This window comes from Cardiocondyla obscurior, linkage group LG17, assembly GCF_019399895.1.
Source record: "Cardiocondyla obscurior isolate alpha-2009 linkage group LG17, Cobs3.1, whole genome shotgun sequence".
Lineage (NCBI taxonomy): Eukaryota > Metazoa > Arthropoda > Insecta > Hymenoptera > Formicidae > Cardiocondyla > Cardiocondyla obscurior.
The window spans coordinates 3,249,496-3,273,965 of NC_091880.1; the positions used below are offsets into that span (position 1 = coordinate 3,249,496).

The following is a 24,470-nucleotide window of genomic DNA, read 5'->3' on the forward strand; positions in this document are numbered from 1 at the left end:
TAAAAAACACAGCAAAATATTTTATTGAAAATTATCTTCATATTTTACATCGCATTTTCACATCGTATTTTACACAGTATTATAAAAAGTTGTCGGTACCAATACTTTTTGTCGTCGCCGTTTCCTTTAATCCCCGAGGCTCGCCCACGTTAACGCGACAAAGCAAACATAATCGACGCGTATCGCATTTGTCGGCTAGTGCGCACGTGTGGCGATAAATTTTCGTGCAGCGCGTGTTCTAGGAAGTACTTTCCGGGGCACGTTTAACAAGGGTGCTAGCGAATTGTGGTAGGCCCGATAACAGGCAAGCACGGGGGGAGAGAGAGGGAGGGAGGAGGGACAGAGGGAGTACGTTAAGTTTCGAAACAAGTACGATCGTAAAAGTTGGCCAACTTCGAGCCGGTTTCGACGCGGATGGCGGCAACGGTGGCGGCGAAACTAGCATTAAATATGAATCATAAAAGAAGCATAAAGATAATTGTATGCTAATAGAGCAAGCGTATGCGCCGCGTCGTCCACGACGGCTCGGCGTCTCCCCGTTATTACCTATGTATCTGCTTTACGGTGAATACCTATGTGCTTTCTCGCATAGCCGCGCGACGCGATATAACGTCGACCTTAGCCAATTTCGTGTGATCAACTTTGCCGCAACTATCTACCGCGTTTGTGCCCGGGAAATACACGTACTACTTAAAGTAAAGATCACTCTCTCGTTCTTCGTAGCCGCCGTTCGCTGATGCTCGTCACGTTTAGCAATTATTTGTGATCGCGTAGCCGTTATCTTTATAGTTTTACGGTAAGGAGGGACCTGAACGCTCGGAACGTAAAATAGGGAAATACAGTTTGAAGGAAAACTGTTCGCCGCGCTTCGCAGAGTGATTTTTATTGCTGGCACCTGAAGCCGTTCGATTATTGCGTACGCTTTAAACACCTCGCGAACGGGCTTCGAACTTTCAGCCGTAAAAGGCGCGAACGTCGAAATAAAGTCCGGCTAAAATTGTTTCCTGATATTAAAAAGATTCGCGTAATTTTCGTTATGGATATCCGAAGGGTTCCCTTCTTCTTTCTTTTCTTCCGTTCGCAGTATGCGTTTCTCTTTGAGTTTTTGATAGGGAACCGGCAGCAGAGGAACTAATATACAGAGGCAATTTTTACGACGTAATATCGCAGACGTTCTATACGTCATAATAATAATGCTCCGCCTTGCCTGTAATACTTTAGAGAAGCATGGCACGATCTCTTTGAAGCTCGCAAAACTTTAAATCTTTAAACAGTGTACGCGAACTCATTAAAAGTTCTTTCTCAGAAAGGATAAAACGGGATGTATTGACGAAGTTGGTTTAGAAATACACTGAGTTTGCGAACATCGGGTGCTGGTTTGCGGCCAATTCTCTTTATCTATACTGATGCAAGTAAAATAAGAGCTTGACAGGCATTGTGGGAGGATAATCCGCAAAAAAAGTTATTTTAAAAATATTACCGCTGCATATTAAAAAAAAGAGAGAGAGAGAGAGAGAGAGAAAGAAAAAAAAACAATGAGATTTTAATAGCGAACATCTTGGCGTTTTTCCAAGATTTTCCATAGTAAAATGCAATCTTTCCGCTGCAGAGAACTTTTCGAATTAAATATCAAAACGCGTGTTATTTGCCGGACCAGGGTAGGAGGGGAGGAAGAGAAGTAAACTTTTTCCCTTTATCGACCCTAATTCCACAAACGGAAGCGGTCGAAGCACGCGGAAGTGAATCTTGAAAACTTTTACAAACATCTGATAGAGATAAAAAAAAAAAAAAAAAATGCAGTCGTTAGAACTTCTCAGGGCGTACTTGACCAACCGGATGGATAGTGTATGGACTCGATCGAATTTATTATTTGGAACAAAATCGACGCTTTCGGGCACCACCCGCCGAAGAGGCGTAGCGAAAACGCGGAAAATAAGACGAGCGCCGAGACTGCGGCGGATAGCTTTTCCACGAGATCGTGAATCGGCGACGGTAAGGAGTATCTCCTTGACCGCTTGCTAGCTCTCAGAGTCGATCGTTCCCGAGAGCTTTTACGGGTTTTGACGAGAGCGTACCGTCACGATGTGTAAACCATGAGACCGCTCGGCGATTCTTCGAATCTCATCCTCTCCCGGGAGAGACGGTATCGAAAGGGGACGAGGGGGGAGGGGAGGGGAATACGGCTGAAAGGCGAATCCTTTTTACGAGGGCGGATACATACGCCCGAAGGTCGAAGGAATACGAGCGACGGCACTCAGTGCCCCGAGATCCTCCACGCGACATTGCAAGTCTCATTGCGGAGTCACGAGAATCCGAGGCAAGTATCCGAGACGCTTTCCGATTTTCCGAAAACCGCGCACGGTAGCGACTTTCGCCTCTCCCTCTCGGGTATTGCCACTTCGCCCGTATCGTCTCTAATGTAAAGCATTGTAATCTAAATATGGATAAGGCAGGATGCGGCGAGCTTTATTCGCGATACCGAAATAAATATGTAATACGCGCGTATATATGTATCCAAATTGCGCACGTTCGGTGTCTCTGGCCCGGCGCGGAATCGTCAATGAGAGAGAAAATTCGAATCAAATTTGTAGATGCAAAACATACGGAACGGAGAGAATGCATTTTTTTTTTTTTTCCTTTTTCTCGCTCCTCAATTTTGTATCGATCCTATTTTCGTCTTGTTAGCAGCAAGTCTTGCCGTTAATAATATATAATCGATTGAAATTAAAATACAATCTGAAGCTGGGTAAGAACTTAAATATTCAAGACGGCCGTTGTAACTAATTTAATATCTTTCCCGCGGCACCACGTGGAAGGCCTTGACATGTCGGTCAAGGTGATGCAACGCTTGCAATACTATCCGCGAAATACTCCAATGTCACTCTCTCTCTTCTCCGGGGGCATTTCCCGGACGTCTGCCCGCTCTAACTACCTTTCGAGGACACTTGAACCGAACCGTAGAGCACTTCCACGTGTGTGGCGCACAATATACGCGCGAGAAATCGATTGCATTGGGAGGGGGGAGAAAGGGGGAGGGCTCGGACTCGGCATTCCGGACAATCCCCGGTCGAATGAGTTAAAGTTTCGGTCGAGTCATTGTTGCTTTCGATTGTCGAGGGATTTCCATCGAACTGTACTCGAGCCGATCGAGCGATCAGGGGGGCTGCGAGTGACCGCGATCACGAGCGAGGAGGCTAAAGTAGGACGGACAAATTTGACGCGCGACTCGTTTGGCGGCGGTATGTAAGAGATAATTGATGACGTTACGGTTCATTGCTGGCCGCTCTGTTACCCGACGCAGACAAATATTGACAGCTTCCGATCACAAAGCGGTGAGCAGTATCCTTTGTATGCGTCCCACGCACCAGTGCTTGATGTCTGCTCGGCTTTCCTATCGAACCGCCGAACTCATGGGTAAATCAACGTCCGCGCTTCGACGTGCATGTCGACTTTCCTAAATTAAAGTATCCCGACCCGCGCGCGTAAAGCCCTCGGTCCACACGAAAATTCATTCCCATCCCTTTCCGTTCGACTTTTTGATATAAAAAGATACCACTTTCGTCCGATACTCTCTCTCTTTTTTTTTTCTTTTTTTTTTACAGTCGAGTATACAGAACGCTTTTATGTCTCAACTGGACTTTAAAAACAATCGTTAAATTTAGATTGTCGGAGCGAAAGGGCGAAATATTTGCGCAAAAAAAAAAAAAAATTGACGGAATCGCGGGAGTTCAGCGTAGAGAAAAAGAATCGACGTGGCCCGAGAATTTTTAGTGTTCGGACAGAGAGAAACCGCGAAATTAATTAGCCACGACAACAGTACAATTCTCGAAATGCGGATACGCGTCAAAGGGATCGCGCAGTGATTTCGGAACGCGATGTAAGTTGCCTCCTCGCCGCGATCAAAGAGCTTTGGGTTCTCGCTTAGGAGGAATGAGAGTCCGGCGAACATAGTTCCGGGGAACATAGTTTCGCGAAGGTCTGTGTCTGCATTGTTCGTCTTCGGCCAGTCAATGGGACCGTTCGTGTTTGAGCTTGTAGCAGGTTTTGTAGGACGTTTTAACTTACACCGTCAGAAATAATTAGACAATAAATATAGAAAGGAGAATAGAGCACGTGGACAGAGGAAACAAAGAAAAAAAAAAATAATTTATGTGATCTGTATTAAGAAATCGCGTCTAATACGTAAAAGATTTTTTTTTCGTAAATTTAAATTAATTAAATATATAAATTATACATAATCAACATCCGGTCGGTAGAATGAGTCTTTCTGCTATACAATAAACCGTGGTGTATGTTACGTCCGCTCATTTAAATTGGCTAAGTCAAATGATTTCGTGACACGTACTCACGTTACGAGTCGATAATCCACCGACAAACGTAAATGAGCACAGGTTGATGCATTGGAATTTTATTGCCATGTATTCCAATCGCTAGAGCAACCGTTGTACTTGTTTAAGTTATACCTATTTATTTTCATATTTCTATATCAGTCGCGCCCGTTCGACAGATCCTTGCAGGTCTGGACCCAAGAGTACGGTTGCGGAGGCAATCGCCCTTCAAAGGGAACGTTCGTTTCTGCAAACCGGTTAGTAACAAGTTTCGCAAAATTCAATTAGGCGATCTACATGGCCTGCGGCGAATCATCTGCTCGTTTCTGACGAAGCTCGGGACGTTAATGTTCTTCTGATCCGCGTAATCGTTCGATCTAGAAGTTGCCGCTCCCTATCGACGCCGGCGCTCGTGTTGTGCTGATAGCGGCAGTTTAGAAGTTTCGCGACGGCGGCTGGGCCTTTCAGGCAAACTCCTTCATCTCGGATTCAAGCTTGTTGATCACCCATTGCAACCCTTGTCGACCCTCAAACGAAAAGAAAATAAAAAGATAATATGTATTCGTGAAAGAAAGGAAAAAAAAAAAAAAATAAATTCCGTAAATCGTGAAACTACTGCAATCGATGTTACTCGCAAATTCATTTGTAAAATATTTTTTTATGACAAACCCTCGAACGTTATTCTAAATTGAAAATTACGCCAACAAAATTCTTAATAAATCATAAAAATATGTCGTAATTTAAATAGCCGGAATTATTTAAAAATAATTTACATTATCCAACTTCGTCGAATGCCTTCGCAAGTATAAGCGAGATCTAGTAGTCTAGAGAAGATCACTTACTTTGCTCGCGTTGAATGAGATTTTTGAAGCTAAGAGGTCCTCCATGTAGTTGGTCAGTGGTACCCCTCGAACAGTGACCACTGCTTCCTGCGTGAGTAATGTCTTGCTGGGATCATCTGGGTGGGGCGTGTATCTGACAGCTTCGTCCACAGCGATGTAATGACCGAAGGTCAACTGCAAAAGGCAAAAATAATCGACGTGGTCAGCGCGAAAGCCGTGAAATCAATGTTTAATCGTCAAGTGAACACGTATTAGCCTCCCTAGCTTTACTCCTCGAATAAACGTAGAGTCGATTGACATCGAATATCGCGCGTATCGCCGTGGTAATACGGCTGCATAGATTTTCTAACTCCGATAAGAAGCGTGACTGGCATGAATCAAATCTGTCGCACTCTAAGAAATATGTAACCTAATACATTCACGCGGTGTCACGAATTTCGGTCGCGCGTATCGATCATTGTGTGCAACTCCGCGAGGTTAGCAACCCTTGGGGTGGATGGACATTCGGAATTATCGAGATGGAACGTTACCACGAAAGTGACGTAGACACCCTTGAATAATCAATGCTACCAAACAAGCAAACGAGTCGGTAGTGGCTTCCATCACGGAGGAAAAAAAAAAAAGCATACTCGATGCTTCTATTTCCGTGCTTTCCATTACGCTATTTTTTTTTTTTTCTCTTTCTCTCTTTCCCTTTTGCTTCGGCTGTATTATTTAACGTGAATATCCGAGCTATTTTTAAAAATTATTAACGTTCCTTCTCAAATGACTCGTTACGCAACAATTATTTGCCACAATCGTCCAAACTGATTATTCGATATCCACGTGATACATATTTTGACCGTACCATAGAAATAGAATTTCTACTCTTTCCATCAGCACGTTTCCTTCCGATATAGTTGCATATAATCTTTTTTTTTCTTTATTTTTATTTTATTTTATTTTTAAATTTCAACAAACATCGGAAACTCGAGTCCTGTTTGCCCGAGACAATATTCGTTCCGCAACATCGTGCCGGAGTGAAAACTACCGGAGTTTCGCGAAAGGACCGCAGCGATAATGCAACCTCGCGTAGAATGACCGCGGTATATATTACAATTTCACAATACACGCCGCGTGCTACGGCACGCTTACACTCGAAACCGAACGTGCAGCTATGGGGATCCTATGTGTACGGTACACCGCGACTAATCGAATACGTCGTAGAAGAGCGTGGGAGTGCAACAAAACCGGAGAGTACCGCGCGTTGGAAGACCATCTCGAATTCATTACGGTGCGCCGGTGCGTAAACACGCAACGCGAAAGCGACAAACAGCACTCTGCGGAGCGATGCGCGCGGCGTGCTTTTGTCGCGGAACCGGCATACCGTTGGTAGACGAAGCCCCGTTAGAGTGCAGCGTACGTCGCGTTGTCATCACGCGCGGGATTTGTTTCACGCCGCGAGAGAAACAATCACCCACGACTGCCTGGGCGACGATAGAAACGAGGTAGGGAGGGGCTTGAAACTAACGCGGCAACTGGGTGCCTCGAGCCAGTTACCCCGAGGCCTAAAGTTTAATCTGCGTCGCTGTCATAGAATTTGTACTAGCTGAAACGTATTTGCCCGACGATACCATATAGCATTGTAAATTAGTGGCGGTAACCCTCGGCCTCGCAGTTTCGTTCTTACACAACGCCCGGGCGTTGCGTTTTAGGCTCAAAATCCGAAAGCGAGCGCACGTTATTTATTTCTTTTTCCCGTCCGACGGTCTAGTACGCTAAGAGCGAAAAATTATTAATTTTTCTTTGCGTCTTTGACGTGCATTTTTTAAAAGCCACCTCCGCAAATTTAGCAAAGTTTAAATCTATACCTCCTCCACTTACCATATAGGAAAATGAATTATGCATGTTATCAGACTGACGTGATCAAAATTCTCGATCGAAACGCGCGCCAGAAAAAAAAAAAAAGTAAGCCACGTAATTATAATTTTTTAATTATAAATTTTTTTTTCCGCGAAAGAAAATGAGCACACGTCGCTCTGAAATGGGCCCTAGCGCGTTTCATGTCTGCGCGCGGCTTTACAACACGTGAATAACGGGTCAGCAGAGATGCACGTCATTATGAGCCTCGGATGAGCGCCATCGTGGCATAGCGTTCTGTGGGGTGGAACAATTGAATCGCAGGGGCGCAATACATTTCACGAGGAAATTAACGCCCGCGGCACATTGTGGGTCCGCGACTATCCCCCAGATATAGAATGACGCGGGTGTTGTGCTCCATGGACCTCGCCATATTGGCAATCAGTGAAGCCGACTGTGTTACACCGCGGTCAACTCGCCGTCCGACTTCGCTTCGCAGCACCGGCGGTTTCCAAAGCGCGTCCGTGACTCCGCGGACACGAGGGAAGAAAGGAAAAATTAACATTACGCCCGCGAGCAGCTCTGCGTTTCACGGGGTTCACGGTCGGCGAGTCTCGAACAAAGATGTCGATTAAATCCGAGGGAAATGAAATTTCCTCGTACAGACGCCGCGCGGTCGCTAGCCAACCTCCTCGCGCTATATCGTTGGGAAATTCGCGAAATTATATCGGCGACACGAGTCGACTCGGTATCGGTATAATCCCCTCGCCCTTCCCCCGGAGCTTCGTATCGCGTGTCGTAACGATCTCGCCGTATCGTCGCGATCTTATAGCACGGAGGAAGGGAGATTACGAACTGAAAATGTAACAACGCTGCGATCGCGATAAATACTTGCTAAGAAATTTTTTAAATACTTTTTTTTAATACCTGCGATATTAATTGAGAGAGGATTGAAATAAAATTTATCGAGACAAAGCAAAGTGACTGACGAGAAGCGTAAAGGTCATCGAACTTCGCCATTTAATAATGTATTAATAACGTAGGAACCCTACAGAGCTCGCGAATATATATTTCGAGTGTATTACGTATACAGGTCATGGAACACGAAGAAAAGCAAGGCTCGTAGTAAGCAATTGAAGAGCTGTTACTAAAGTACACGACTGGTTATCTAAATAAGATACTGTTATTGCAGCACTCGCTGCACCGCATCACGACGGCGGGCTCGCCAATACGAAATACTAGGCATTGTTGGTACCAGTATTGTGCTCTGTACTTAATTCTCTCTCGCGAAAAGGACGTTACGTTCGTTCGCGCACGGTCGGGGCAAAGTTCCTATTATTTCTCCGCTAATATCATCCAATTTAAATATTTCGTTGTATCTCGTTATAATTATTAATTCAAACTTGCGCAAAATTATGTTCCTCGAAAGCTGTATTACAAATTAATCTTATCGCTCGGGCAAAAACAACGTTCGTATTGTCTACTCGAAATTCTCTCACGGGCGTCTGAAACTAGTAGAAGATATCGCGCCTTTTCGAAACCGTTTGACGATATCCGATAGCTTACCCGCCGCACAAGGGAGGGGGGAAAGAGGGGAGGATTTACGCACGAAAGAGGGACGAGAGCGTTTCAGCGAGAAAAAGATAAATGGGAAAAGGGTGTAATTGGCGAGACGAGAGATTCCATTGTCATGCCTGTGACGGGATGTAATCGCACTCTTGTTGAAGCGAATTTTTTAACCGCGGCGAGAAAAACGCTTCGCTTAATACCAGGTAGAATTACGACAATCCGGTATTATATCAAAGAGCAGTCGCTTCTCTCTTTTCTTCGGCTCCCGTTCCAATTCCCCGGCCTCTTCCATTCGGACGGCAAACTAACTGCGCGAAACAGAAATCGCTTTAGCTTTTGATTTTTGAAATGTCCCAGCGAGTGATGTATGTAAATAGTTTTTTGCGCGGATTTGAAAATTGTAAGCCTTTAAGCGCGCATTTACATGCAACAGCCATGAGATATTTTTTTTTTTTCTTTTTTTTTTCCCCTCCACGAATTTCAAACGGATGGCAAAAGTAACGGATGATTGAAACACATTGCAAATACGTTCTACCCGCCGATTCGTCACTTTTTTTTTTTTTTGATGAGGATTATCATTTTTCGTGAAAATTCCTGGACCAGGTGTGTGTGCATGCTAATAACGGTCGTGCTACTTCGCATACGTGAAATCCGACAATCGAGTTTAATCCCCAGCGAGTCTCCGCGAAATAACCATGCTTCTCGACGCCAGTATAAATTCTTTTACCGCGATGAATATTCAACGCAGTTTACTCGTAGTTCGCGCGGCGTTCTTTGAACAACAACAGCGCAGTTTCTCTTATCGTCAAGTGTCATCGACGTCTTAGAGCCACACGTAAACGAAGAGAAAGTTCTAATGCCGCGAAAAGAGGGTGGTATGGAACGAGCGGGATTTAATCGTATCAAGCGAGCTATCGATCGTCACGTCAGCTGCGAAGCTGTCGTTGACGCTGAAAGTAATTAATTTCGGTCCCCCCCCCTTTTTTTTTCTTTTTCCTTTTTTTTTTTTTTCGTTAGCGCGACCGCGAAGAACGGCGGTGCATTGTCGTGCTGGCAGCGGACGCGAGCGTTACGCGATGCGCCGCGGGTGCATCGGCTAATTGAAAATTTTTCTCGTCAGTCGCGCGTCGAAACCGATGTTTGCCAATCGCTCGGCCTCTCTCTCTCTCTCTTTCTCTTTCCTTCTCTGTGCCAAAACCCCTCGTTTGCTTTCCATTTACCGGCGGGCGTTGCAACGCAGCCGCGCCCGATGACGCATCAACCGATAGAGGAGATATCTCGGACGATTTCTGAATAACTACCTCGAAAGCGCCGTATCGATTTGCAAGCAGTCCTGGCAAAGTGAACATTTTATACAGCGCGAGAGAACACGGTGTCTTCTCTTTCATAAACTGAATTATAACGATGCAAAAACGCGAGAGCAGAAATAGTCGTAAACCAAGTGGAGTGCAGTTCTCGCCTGAAAACGCTGTCATTTTTTTTTTTAAGCAGTCTAAAAATACATTCCAGCCATTTTATATTACGCGTATAAGAATATACTGGCTATTATCATTTTCATACCACGTGTAGGAAAAAATAAACTGAACTTTTATGATGAAGCCATCGATATACGTGTACGAATATATATATAATACACGTCAATATATATCTTTTTGCTATTTTTTTCCGCGGCGGGTAGAAAAATATTAAGTTAAACTCTCGCAATTAAAATCTCGCCGAGAGACTTTCCGTTGCCAGGCACGGCATACAGTCCCACTACTTCCCGATCAAATTCTCATGATTCCGTTTCACCCTTTGGTATTAGCAACGGAGAATAGAAGAGAGTAGGGAGAAGGGAGGGTCGTTATATGGAGTGGAGGCTCTCCTTCGTGCACTCGCGAGTAATTAGCATCGCCGCATAATTGAGAGGACTTTGCGGATTTGGCTGCACGAGCTGCATTGTTCGGACTCGGTGTGCTAGCAATTCGCCCATACCATCCGATGCCTCGAGAGGGTTTTCGCGGCCGGAAGCCCAAATCTGTTGGGCGGCACACAACCTCTGGCTCGACCCCCGTACAGTTTCGGACGCTTCCTCTGCGCGTGGTAATCGCCGATTTCAGCAGATTTCGGCGGCTGCTGACAAATTAGATCGCGTAACCGAGAACTGCTACCAGCTATCGCTTCCCTAAGCCATACAGAACCGTGCTTTTACTCTATTATTCTCTAATTTTTCTAATATCACGCTGTAAAGATTTTTATATCTGACGTTCGAATAACGTTCCACCGTGGGTCGTTCTAAAATTTCGAAATAAAATTATCCGAGTGAACGATTAAGCGCGCACGGAATCCGCGAGACAAACGCGACCGACCATCCATCACTTTGAAGCGGCGCGCTCGTGAAATCCCGCGGTGTCGCCCCGGCAATTCGGAAGAAAATCGGGGGCCCCCATCGAATCCAGATGATTTAAACGCGCGTCACCGAAGGGTTAATACGCGTCGGTTTCCCGCCAGTCGCGAGAACGGGCTTTTCGGGAGATTCCCCGCAAAAACAGGAAACCTCGGTAAATCAATCAAGCACGCCTGCGTGTAAGCAAGGGTTGCAATACGTTGCCGAGCACGAAGGAAACCGGAACGATATTTTAGCGGAAACGGGCTTGTGTGTATTCCCCGCTAACGATCCCGCTGCCTTCATCGCCGCGCAAATTTCCGCGCGCGAGCGCGAAAACACCGAGACGAGATGAACGTATTAGGGGGGAGTACAAAGGGTTGGCGCGAGCGGTGGCGAAGAGGATGCTCGACCGCTCGCCATCGAGGACGAGAATTAATAACGGGCGCGCGCGTATCGGCGATGTATTCCCCACTCGTATTCGGCGTACTCCCCGCGGATTTCGGTGATGGAGGGCTCTCCCGGCCTCGGACGAGCGAACGAGGGCGAAAAGGGAGGGACGGAGGATGCGGAAGGCGAGAGAGGGTGCCGCTAGACGCACGGCCAACTGAATTATTGTACGCGCGGTCCTCTAAATCATAAAAACAACAAATTGCACGCGGCTCAACGCGCGCCGTAACGCAGCACGCGGCACATATCGGGCGGGGGAGGAGAGGTGCCCCACGTGTCTCGCACGCCGCTCGCGGTTACGTATATGTACATGTATCCAAGGGTATTTATATGGACGCGGAGTGGGCAGCGCCAGCACGTTTCGAACCGTTGAAATATGGAGCAGGTTGAGCGGGGGTGGTTTCATGGGGAAAAAAAAAAAAAAAAAAGGATAAATTTACTACGCGGAGTGTGATCTCGCTGGACTTGTGGAGTCGCCGATTCCCTTTAACTCATTGTCCGATGCGAGCTGTCGTCTCAAACGGCTTGGGTCGTCGAAATGCACATCCCTTTCCCACAATCCGCTTCCAGCTCGTTTGTCTTTGTTCCGCGAAACCTAATTGATGTGCGCCGGGATACAACTTCTCTTTATCGTATTAGACACTAACAGCGATACTGTTTATACCTACAATCCCGTTGGCTTATATTTCAACGCAACGAAATATCAATGGACGTCACGTTCGCGGTCTTGGTATTAGATTAATAATTGAAATCGCCGTGTGCATTTTGACTTCGTTGGCTACTTCGACTGGCATTACCCTCTTAAATTCTTAAACGAAAGATACGTTAAGCCGCGCGGTGGTTCAAGATGCGCCCCATCTGCGCGAGAGGTGTGAGAAAAGGATGAATGGGCTTAAACAGGCGCCGCGTGTACGCGATTAACGTTGTGCAAACGGACACGTGTTACACACACAGTTGGCTTTCCGGCGGCCGGCTGTTCGTTCTATAATCTGATAATATCCGGCCGGCAGCAGCGGGAAAAATATTTCATTGTTTTTCTTTTTTTTATTTTTTTTTTTACGCCGTCGCTAATATTCACTATGAAACAATGACACCCGTGAATTCCCGCGTGGCGCCGTGAGAGACCCCCGTATTGCCGTAAATTAACAATATGCAATTTTATAACGGCGCAATATTTGCGACGCGCGGATAGCGTTGTATTTTCATTAGCGCGAGTTTAAGCGGACCGGCGCGTAAAACACCTTACCCATAACTATCGCCAACGCCGTGTAACTCTTCCACGAAAAAAAAAAAAATTAAAAAAATGTTTAGTTTGTTTTTGTCCCTTTTTTTATGTTCCTGTAACGGTATATCGTCACGGGCTTTATCACGCAACAATACACCGTAACCGAACCGCGAAAACGATGATTTTGACAAGCTCTATAAAAATAACTCACGACACTATCGCGATTTTTACCGTTCGCGGTGCGACGCAATGTTTGGTCATACGTATCAATTCGACCGTTAATACGTAAGATTTAAAAGTTTCATTTAATTGCGTTCTTTACGCAATCGGCACGAAATTAATCGGCTTATACTAATAAGATTTACTCGTTCGCACAATAAGCCGCGCAAAAAGCTAAATAATAATTGCAGGACCGTTTAATGAATAAAGGGATAATAAAATTTACAATTCGTGATCCCAATAAATTTTAGATCTGTTTGTTCGCCAATATCGCCGAAAGAGATCGCCCATTTATCACGTCGATTATTATTACGTATCAGATAACGACGGACGACGTAAGCAATTTCGTAGGAAAAATATAACCGCCGTAACGTTCCGTCGAATTTGATCCCCCACCGGTCCACGAATCCAATCGATCGAAAGCAAATGGATAAACCCGTGATCGTCTTAATAATCGTGTACAATTCACTCGCGTGGATTAATAATCAATTGGGAAAGTAATCTCGTACGGGTAATGCCGACTTACGGAAATCGGCGCGAAATTCCGTCAAACCCACCCCGTCGTACGCACAGCAACTCAATTATTCCGGGACGCGATCGTGATCGTCTTAATATTCGTGTGTATCGTGTATAATCCTCGCGGACGATATCCAGCTATCCCATTATGTTCGGTCCTGTAACGCGATGCACATGTACCGCGTGTGCTTAGGATCAACGACACGGCGGGGTATCACAGCGCAGCGTATGCGTCAGATACGTGCCGCACGCCGACACGCCAGGCCCTCTGCGACAAGAGGGTTAAATTACTAAAAGACGTATCCTTTCCCTCCGGGAAGCGAGAGAATTCGATTAGGACAAGTTACACTTCGGCTGATCTCGAGCGAACTCACGCCGAATATCTCATCTATCGCGTTTCCCTCCTCCCCCTCCTCCCGCCCCTCGCCGCCGCGAGAGATACAGCGTACGTAACGTACGTGTAACACAACCACCCGCACGCTTATCTACGTGACACGCATGCATGCCCATTAGGAAACGGTATCGATAATTATGCGTAAAAGAGCCGAGAAATTTCAACGCCGCTCACGACACATATTTTATTAAGCTCGAATAAATTTTAAATACGGTTTTCAATACTTTTGCTTTAGAAAATGATTCGCATTTCTATCAATGAATTAACGTTTGATTGACGGTCTTTTTAATATTACGGCAAATAACGCAGTCAATACCTGAAGGATAAACAAATTTGTTAAAAATATGTATTAAAACGTGGTAAATTAATGCATGAACGAGGGAGGGATTTCGCTCTTCGATTAAATGGAAAATCGTTTCTTATTTAACACAATTTATCAATAATGAATTTACGGAATTACAAAATTTTCCATACATATATAATGTTAACATAACCCATGCACATAGAATAAATTTAAACAAAAATTATACATTTATAAAATTTTATTTTAATTAAAAATGCGTGGCTCTTTTTTTCTCTTTTTTCTTTTTTTTTTTTTAAATCTAACGCATAAGTTAATGGGCGATGCGGCGCGAGATATGTACGCAAGTGAGCGCGTGCACACGCACACGGGTAAATAAATTTTAAAATCGTGTTCCAAGCTGTGATCTACAGAAGAATATATGGCGGCAGGGAATAAATGACGTGTGTACTGCGCGCAAGCTTGCGGTGTCCCGGTGTGATAAATTTATAATATGATATCGCGGCAATGTAAATATCTCGTGATACCGTGTACCGAGACGCAACTGGCGTTTTCCCCGTGAAACTTTCCGGTAATGTTTATTTTAACGTGAATTTAACTCCACTAAGCACGTGCCACGTCGGGGCGCGGTACAACAGAAATCCCGGAGACACGCCGGCAAATGAACAGTACATTCCGAGGGATTCGGCCGCGGCCTTAATTGCGGAGACGTTCCTCGTTGAGGAGAATAGCGCGAACAAGAAAGATGACTCTCTCGCGGTGGAAGACGGAGTCGAAATGCAGCGGCGAGACCGGTCTCATTCGAGGCATCAGCCTGCATGCCGCTCGCGGCATTTCCCCGGTGACGCAACACGCGCGACGGAATCTTCCTTAAATCACCTTCCTTTCTCGTTTCGCAGTTGTTGGATACTCGGCATAATGTGCGCGCAACATAACGTATCTTGCCGTCTTACGCGGCGAGCCCGTGGGATAGCCGTGCGTATATTATACGTGATGCATCGGTGTGGATAAAGGCGGGCAAGATTGCACCCGCGAAACGATCGATGAGCGGATAAAGGCGAATTTATTGCGGTGGCACGACGTATGCGGTATTCACCTTCGGAACCGAAAGCGGAATCGATCATGCGCGACTGCATCTCGCGTTTGTACGTGGCTTTTTCGCATTAATACTCGAGACGCTTCGCGATTTGTCTTTGCTCGCCGTATCGGTTCGCACGCGACACAATAGCGCGGGCACCGCCGCACGCCGCTTTTCATGCGATTTAATGTATCATCCTTTGCATCCCGATGCGTGCCGGTGCATGCCGGAAAGAAATAACGCGGCCCCCCCCGGCGTTCCGCTTCGATACATAAATATCTAAGAGTGGCGAATCTATTAGCCACTTTGCGCAAATGACCGCCACCAATCTTTCCGGTTTTCTTTCCGCACGATTGAGCGCAAGCCCCGCGATTCATCCTGCTCTTATCATCAATAGAGCATCGATAAACATTAAGAACAATGACTGCCACTGCAATATCGCGCATAGCTAATGGAATTGCCACGCCGACCTTCGCAAGACGATTTACCATCGCTCGATCATCCTATTCAGTCATCCCATCAGCTATCACGCGCGAGTACATCGATCAGCGGGCGCCGATTACCTCCACTTGTAAAAGCATTCCCCTCCTCCCCCTCCCCCTCGTACGAATTAGCCGGAATCGGAGCGTACGAGTACGATCGTCGGTACATTATGTACTCGCGTGGATACATACGGAATCTCGATGGATATAAAAGGTCGGCGTAACAGCCCCACTGTAGACGTGGCAGGAGAGAGCAGGAAGGAGGTTTCTCTTCCTTTTGCTTAAGCCACCTGCGGATCGTTCATCATACCAGTAATGCATCTACCACCCCGCGCGTTTTCTCCTGGTGGTCTCTTTTCCGTCGGCGAGGGCGAGGGATGATCTTCGACGCGAACGGGAGAACCGCGACCGATGCCGCGCGCCACCCTTCCCCTTCATTCCTCCTCAGCCTGCCGTATCCATACCACCGCCGTTCCTCCGACACCCTACCTGATATACCACGCGCCTAGAAGCTCTCCTAGCTATGCAACCCCCCCCCCTCCCCCCCTACGGTAATGCGCGCATCAATAACCTATCATATCCAACCTTCTGGATGCGGCGGTGGCGTGCATCAGCTCCTTTCCCCCCTTCGACACGTTCGCTCTTCCTCCCCCCTCCCCCCCCATCGCCCTCTGTCCTCTTGCTCCCTCACCTTCAGACGCGTCGATCTCGCTTCGAGCTTGTGCAGCCAGATACTTTTCCTAAGGGTCTTTACTATGCATACTCCTTGGAACGGATGTTACGTAAATCGCGGCTCGAAAATCGTTTTCTGATAGCGGCTCGGAAAAAAAAAAAAAATCCGGCGATTTTGGTATCAACGCACTTAGATTTAACGAAACGTATTGCACGTACTTACGACGATTAGGCAAACCGAGCGCGGGGGCGCCCAGCTTGTTTCATTATGATCCACATATTGCGGGGTTATTGAAAAATATTAAATTTCCAAGTGACGTTTTCCGGTCGCGAACGCGGCACGAGAGGACTTTAACGCAATTTGACAAACTCGCCCGTTGTAAAGCGAGCAGAAGAATAACAATTCACCGCCGCGAACTTTTAACTATATCCACATCTACGCGTTCGCGTGAAAAATAGAACGTGAAAAAAAGTCGACCCGATAATCTGTTTAATTTAAATATATATTTCGTAAATTAAGTTGTTGCGTTAATATTGTATTTTAATTTTCAAAATTTTTTATACGACGCCTGTCTAAAAAGATGTCATTCTAAAATGCCTGCATCTGAAAAGTTTCTCCTTTTCAGTGAAATGAAATCCGTTAAAGGACGAAATCAAAATACAATTTCGCCGTCGATGTATACGTATCTCGTAAAAAGTTGTACGATAAATTCACCAAATAACGTTCCCGTGGCCGCGAAAACAATAAATCGGCGCGATAACTTTGTCGCAAAACGAAGCCCATTCAATCATAACATTTGCATCATTTTACTGATTGAAATATGTAAAGAGAAACAACGCCGCGGAGGTGGGGAGGGAAAGAATGCTTTTATTACGCGCTAATGGAGCGACTCGGCGTTCTCTCTTTCTTTTCCGGGCGACACTTTATTAAAGTGCCATTTCGCAACAGACTGCGACGCGTTCGCAATTTCGTTATGGTCGAAAAATCGCCCAAAAATGTTCACTTCGTTATCGCAGAAACGAGGAGCCGTGCGGCGATGCGATCGCCGACGCGTTTCGATACAACACTTTACGTTGATAACCGACCGCTGAGCACGAGATGAATATTATTTCTGAACGCGTCCCCAATGAAATTACCGACGTTATCACTTACTCTGGCTGAAGTCGAAATTCAAGTTCAACACTTGAAGAAGAAAAAAAAAATTGAAAATAGAAATGATAATGTTCATTTATAAAACAACGATAATTATATTAGATTCGTGTTACGCTTTATGGTGCAAGTCTGTCGGGCATAGTTTCAATACATTTTTTTTTTCCACGCGTGCTCTCGCGACGCGGTAATACAATACTTTTTAGATCGGCTTGCGAAATCGAATGCCGATGCTGCCAAAAAGTCATTTCGGCATATGATGCTATTCCGCATCTAATTTAGGATCGCAGTTGAATTCAAATGTCGCAACGTATACATACTCGTATCGAATACGCAATTACGAATGGCTCTGGCAAGAGAACCATAAAAACTCCGTCCCTATTAAAAAGTTCAATCAAAACCGCGTGAGCAGTAGATTTATACAATTCTAATTAAGCGAGGCACGCATGCCGCTGATGGATATTTTGGATCCGCGGCTAGTCTACGCGCGCCGGAAATACGATCGGTGGTATTGGGTTACGTTTAGAGATATCGCTTTTTGCGGCCAGCGCGAGAATACCCCCGCGTCATGTAATACGCGCTTTCCGTGAGAAACACTTATGCGAAAGAAAATTTTTCGCTTCGGTAAAGTAATCGAAATTTGTCAATGTTAAATATTAAATCTAAAACTATTTTCGTATTAATTAAATACGCTGAGAAACGTTGTTTTTTTTGTTCTGTTTTGTTTTTTCTTTTAATTTTTTATTTTTATTTTTTAATGAAGAACGAAAGCCATAATATACTGGCGTTATTGATTGCAGATCACTCATAGTTACTCGCGATGCAGAGAAATGTATTAAGAAATTAATTAAATTAAACGCGATACATCATTTTTGTGCATCGCGAAGAAAGCCCAACGCTTTCTCAGCTCATTTTCGAACGAAAAAAAAAAGCAAATACTCACGTTATGCGTCCTGAGGATCATTTGTTTATTCACCGGATCGACCTCGCTGCGCTCGCTGGCGTAACACAAGTTCGCGTAGCCGATTAACTGTAAAAATAAAAAAGAAAAACGTGCGATCGCATAATAAGCTTTGGCAGCAAACCTAAAAGTCTTGTAAAAAGAAATTCAAATCATTTAAATGTAGTTTCCGGCGAGAATTGGCTGGCAAACTGCTAAAAACTGATTTGGCCACCGATAAAAATCTCGGAAGTGCTATAGACAAGCACTTCCGGTTTCAAACTTTCCGCGTTGAATTCAACGATAAAGCCTTCCAAACTTCAATGGCATGTTTCAGTCTTCAAGAGCTACTTCGGCTCGATTTCACGACTTTTCATAGCGTGACCGGCAGACCGAAAAAAGAAATGTAATAAAATTGCGGTGATTTGTCGGATTATTTACGACAATGTATTACGGAAAATTTAAACAAAAATATAGTTTAAAATTAATTTATAGCTTTGCATGCATAAATATAATATTGTTTTCAATTTTTCATCTTATATAATTTATTAATAATTTCTCCAGTGCAAATACATGTCTCTCTCGTTGTAACATACAAAAATCGTGATTGTTTAATTATTTTCACTAAATATTAATAAATTATAAATAGCATTAATAAAATATTAATTTCCAAAAAAAAAAAAAAAAATTGCAGCGACATTCGCGTGTAATGTTAGAAACCCTAACAAAGTGGGCCTTTATGGGAGTACACAATATATATTCGTATCAGCATGTTATACGTACACCGGGCGAATTAAACAAACAAAGCAACATTTACACGAATAGCGTTGGACTCTATAGAAAGCGATAAGCGATTATTAATTGGTTCTACGTCAGAAGGCGTGCGCGGTAATTAATTTAACCGCCTATAGCGAACGTTTGCATTATTCCGGTCTCACAGCTACACGAGAAGCATAACAAATCATATCCAAAATTTATTACACTGTTTGTTTTACGGTTACTTAAAAAAAAAAAGAAAAAAAAACCCCACATCTAAGATCTCGATCTCGGTGAAACTGCAAGCCTATAAAAAATCATCAATCAAAGCGAGCCGACACTTTTTTTTTCCTTCTTTTCGTGGAAAGACACCGGGCCGAAAGGGGATTAATCATAAAATGTTGTCGAATAAAAATAAGAGTCATCCCGGTGACGGACGATCGATCCGCCAAATTTATCTCGTATCAAAAAAATTTTTTTTTTCCACCCCCTCGCGAAGTTTTAACGCGTCGACGGCCGCCGTGCGTCCGTCGGAGCGAGAGCATTAGAAAACGATGAACGGCGGATAAACAATTCGGGAGCGTAAACATATTGACGTTCCCCGAGTCGTCCTGTTTTGACCGGGAAGAAATAGGAACGCCGTAAGTTTCCACGGCGGCGCGATATTAATAACAAATTAGCATGAGTAATTAGGTAATTAGAAAGGCGCTAATTAAACTGGCACGCTAAGTACACTTTAATTATTGTTCCTCGCCGATTAATTATGCATATTCTAATTAGTCGCTCGAATAAACCGGGCCCTGCTTATACAAACCCTCGCCGCCGCCAATTCGAGCGTTTCGCGCGAATGAGTGCTATAGCTGAACTTTTCTCGCGTACCTTTTTTTTCTTGTTTTTTTTTCTTTTTTTTTTTTCTTTCGGAGAGCGCGTTGTCGAGTGCATCCGCTAATTACTCGGATAGCACGACGGCGGGTGCGAGAGCATCGGGGGCGTAACGGTTGAAAACGGTGCAGGCGAAAAGCGCCGTGGTCCGAAATTGTTCTTCGCACTTTTTCAATCGTTAAATAATTTCAAGCGTGTCCGAGTGCTACGGTATCCCGCGGCAATTATTACATGTGGAAATATCCGATCAAATATACCCACTATGATATTACATTGGATCTCATTCGCTCGATATTCGTTTCATATAAAATTTCCAAACGTAAAACCTAACCCGAAGAGTTAATCCCCGATACCAAATGAAGAGGATACGCGGAAGTCTGTCGTTTGCAATTTCGTTCGGTCGTTTTGATGGTTCGAACCTGTGGATAAATCTTTTAGACCGTTTTTTTTTCTTTTTCAAAATAAATCTCGTACAAAGCCTTATCGTCAGCGGTCCGTAGGGCGATCTCTTTATCTCCGCCGTTTTTTCTTTTTTTTTTTTTCGAGCGCTTTATATATACGATACCACGAGTCGAGTCATCCGAACGTACGCCACGAACGGTTGCACAGCGAAACGGCTCGGCGAGAAATGGCCGGGCTTATAGAAAATCTGACGAGAGGAAGCGATTCGTCGGGCCGAAAGGGATTCGACGCCCCGGAATCTCCAGTATTCCGGCGAAGGCATCGCGAGATAGCGAGGGATTGAGAATCCGGGGGATGAAGATACGGGGGGAGAGGTCGAAGGGTTGCCCGGGGTATTCCAAAAGACGGGCGCGTCTGGCTGGACGATTGCCAAACGGCGTAACATTGAGCGTGCTCATTATGAAAGTTGATGCCGGTGCGGATGTTGTTTTGCAATTCCCCGGGTACCATCGGCACCTTCTTTTTGCCCGCGTTTGTCGAAAGTTTCGAATTTCCGGGTCTCCGCGATGCCGCGGCGCGCCGGCGGAGATTGCTCGACCGGGGGTGAATGGCGCGGAGGTTTTTGCCGGCGCGCCACGGGCGATACCAGAAAGAGGTGAATGATTCTGTTAGGTTGCTTCATGGATTGATTTCTTGTCAGCCCGCCCGGAGATCAGCGCAACGTCAATTTCACAGTGCGAACGACCGTGAAAAAGCTGCCACCGCCAGCCGATAAAAATTGCACGTAAGCGCGATATCACTCGAAATTTTTTACGAATATAACGGAAATAAGAAATCTGTAAATCTAACGATATCGTGTTTCCTTGAAATATTATTACACGTTAGCAGATTAAATTTGAAATCAAACTGTTTTCCTTTGAAGGAGAAGATTAAAAAAAAAAAAAGAGTTCGTAAATTACTAAACGCATTCCGACATAAGATAATGGACAAGTACATTGTGATACTTTTTGCGCAGGGTTTTGTACAGAAATCAAATGTCATGCATGCATTAGCACGCTGATTGCGTAATTGCTCATAGTTGGTCATTCTACTATTTTTATGCTGGGTTCAAAGTTTAGTTTTTTTTATTTAAAAAGTATGTTTATACAAAACAATTGATAAAATTTCTAAATAATCGCTGTAAGCCAGGTCTCGTTTTCAAATACGTAGCAATAATTACATAATTTCGTGTGCGAAAGGAGTTCGAAAAATAGATTACGAAGGTCTTTGAGTAATCGGCGCGCGTCGATAATTTATTCAAACGTTATTGGCGAAAGACATTAAGTCTGCAAAGGTCTGGGAAAAGGTCGTGCTTGATAAATTTCCATATAAACGAAATGGCTTTATCCACCCACCTCGAGAGTGCGTTGGAAAAAAAAAAAATCGATGAACCAAACTGCAGATAAGTTTCGCGGGAGCGATTATTTCGCAGTCGATATATGTAACTTAGCGAGTTCGTGGACTCGAATTCAATATATTACTGTCAATCGCATACATTTACATATCGTAAAAAAATCCATACAAATGTAAGCGCTCGAAGAAAAGTGAATGCAACCTAATAAAAAAAAAGATTAAGGATCTTCGTATATATTTGATTAAAAAAAAAAAAAAGAAAAAGAATAAAGAAGCAGGATAACGAAAGCTTATTTTATATTAATGCCCATTTGTACTAAATAGAAAAAAAACTGTCGATAAGTCCTCGTGGAGTCGGTGGAGTTACCATCAGCTCGATTAGCTTATCTCGACCAGTAAAGTCGATTCGAGCGGCGACCTTCTGGCAATAAATTAACACCCATGTGGTTATCGAGGAACGCGACGGAATGTCTTTTACAATTTGTGACATTACGCGGTCAAATTACGTAAATCATGTTAATGTCAAGCAGGAAGATTCTTCACCGAGTCGTACAAGCAGAATATAATTTCTCGTTAATTATCGTCTGATTAAGTCCGAGCGATTACGAAACAACTTATGACATGTAAATGACATGTGATTTCGAATTTTAAATGAGCCTACGTTAATAGAGCTCGTAAAATACAAATGAATTTATTTTAAGACTCCAAGACACTCTCGATAAAGCCTAACGCAAACTCGATCTCTAATATTGATGCACGTATAATTATATCTACATCGGTATTTAAAAGGCTTTTTTTACGAGATACTATATAATATACATATACTTTCTTCACGTTTTATATTAATCTTTTATGCATGTAGAAGATTATATTTTGGTTGTAAAACAAACTCAAGTGTCGTCCGCGATGAAAACTATACGCAAGATTAGAACTGAATACAAGTAGCGATGTCGATATTGATAGTGTATTTCATAACGTCACGTGATAGCCACATGTAATGACTGGTAAATGATATCATGTTCGCGTCGGCATTAAATTATCAAAGAGTATAACATTGATTTCGTATAACACCGAAATAAATAGAACAACTAATTTCTCAATTGTTAAATAATTAAATCAACAATATTAAATACAATTAAAAAAAAAAAATTGTCTTTCAATACTTTTATATAAAAATTTTTTATTATTATATTTAATATTCAATACATTTTTATATATCTCCTAAATTTAATTCGACAAATATTCACGCATGAAAGCCTTACGTATAGAAAAAGATCGAAAGCCAAGTCCGCCGTGTATATGATACGTATGCATATATAATTTATCCGCGTGTTAAAAATTCGGAGTAATTGCAACTCTGATTGGAGGTTAGAGTCGGAGGTAAGGTTAGACGTGGGTACATACGCTGAAGCGATATCGAACGCACGTCAATGTAATGACAATGAGCACGTGGGAAAGTAGTAAGGCTTACCGCTTGCGTCCACTTAGGAAAGCCCCATTGGGTAGAAACGACGAGTCTGTGGGTATGGAGAACGCCGTTCGCCACTTCTCTTTCGATGACGTCCGCTCCGATAACCGAAGGCACCATAGGATTCGGATACTTTCTCCATGCAGCCTGCGCTACTGTCTCCCAAGGATGACTGCGAATAAATTTATTATCACTATTCCTGTTGTTCACTTAAAATTCACTTAAAAAGAAAAAAAAAAATCAAGGTCAATGCAGTCTTCAAAAGTAGCTCAGCCAACGAAATTATTATTTCAATTTATTTTGTTTAATTTTTTTTCCATAAAAACGCGAGCGAGAAAGTTTCACTCGCGGGATTTAGGTTAAGTCGAATTGGGTAGAAAGAAACGGACTGTTTAGCCCTGTCCCTTTTCCGCTTTGTAGAACGTACGGTATCGCTTGGCAGATTTTTAGAGGTTAACTCCGAAACGGAGATAAATGGGTACTTTAGAATATGTTTCGAGAATAGGCGGCGTTGGATTATCCGCTACGCTCGAAAGAGTTCATTGACGATTAGTAGCGTGACGAGGGTAAAGAGGTTATGTAATAAGGGCAGGTAGCGAGACTGCGTTACGGTCATTAAACGGGAAAAAGTCGGACACTCGGGACGCGTGACGAATCGTGCGGGAGCAATTGCGTCAAGCAGCGGAGAGGAATCGAACGTCGAGTACTCGCTCGGCAGATACGTTTCAGTACTTACTCGAAGGTATGCTCTGACGTCCAGATTTTCATAGCGTCACGGAGATGGCGAGCAATGCCGCATGTAGGATGGCCACCGCGATTTAACGTGCGACACGTGAGCGGAATGTAGGCTGACGCGGTGTCGGGCGTTCGTCGTGCGTCAGGCTACCTTAAAGACGTGTAGGAGTAGAAGCGAACGCCAGAATCAGCTGATTAGCCAATAGTCAGTGGTTCGCATTTAGTATCTGCTATCATTGGTCGATGGCACTACTCAACAATGGCGCGCGATATCAAAACGTTATATCTCGCGACTTTATCGTGCGTCGAGGTTTACAGAATTACGACGACGAAGCGTTAAAATAATAGTCGGTTAATCGATATTAATAATTACATTAATATGCTGATTTTGTAACTGCAGTCGTTCAATTTTAGTTTAAAACGCAGATTTGATATTAACTTAATTTAATTTGCTGAAAATGTCAG

At 44.1% G+C, this 24,470-nt stretch overlaps 1 protein-coding gene across 1 annotated transcript; it reads right to left on the minus strand.

Moving 5' to 3' along the window:
• Slmo (PRELI domain containing slowmo) lies at positions 1–24,398 on the minus strand. Its single transcript, XM_070668382.1, has 5 exons — positions 24,007–24,398; positions 23,274–23,442; positions 18,374–18,460; positions 5,171–5,344; positions 1–4,855 (listed from the first exon to the last, which is right to left on the minus strand). Exons 1-5 carry the CDS (start codon positions 24,036–24,038, stop codon positions 4,793–4,795), a joined length of 525 nt encoding a protein of 174 aa, XP_070524483.1. The 5' UTR covers positions 24,039–24,398; the 3' UTR covers positions 1–4,792.
• Between the last annotated feature and the right edge of the window lie 72 nt (positions 24,399–24,470).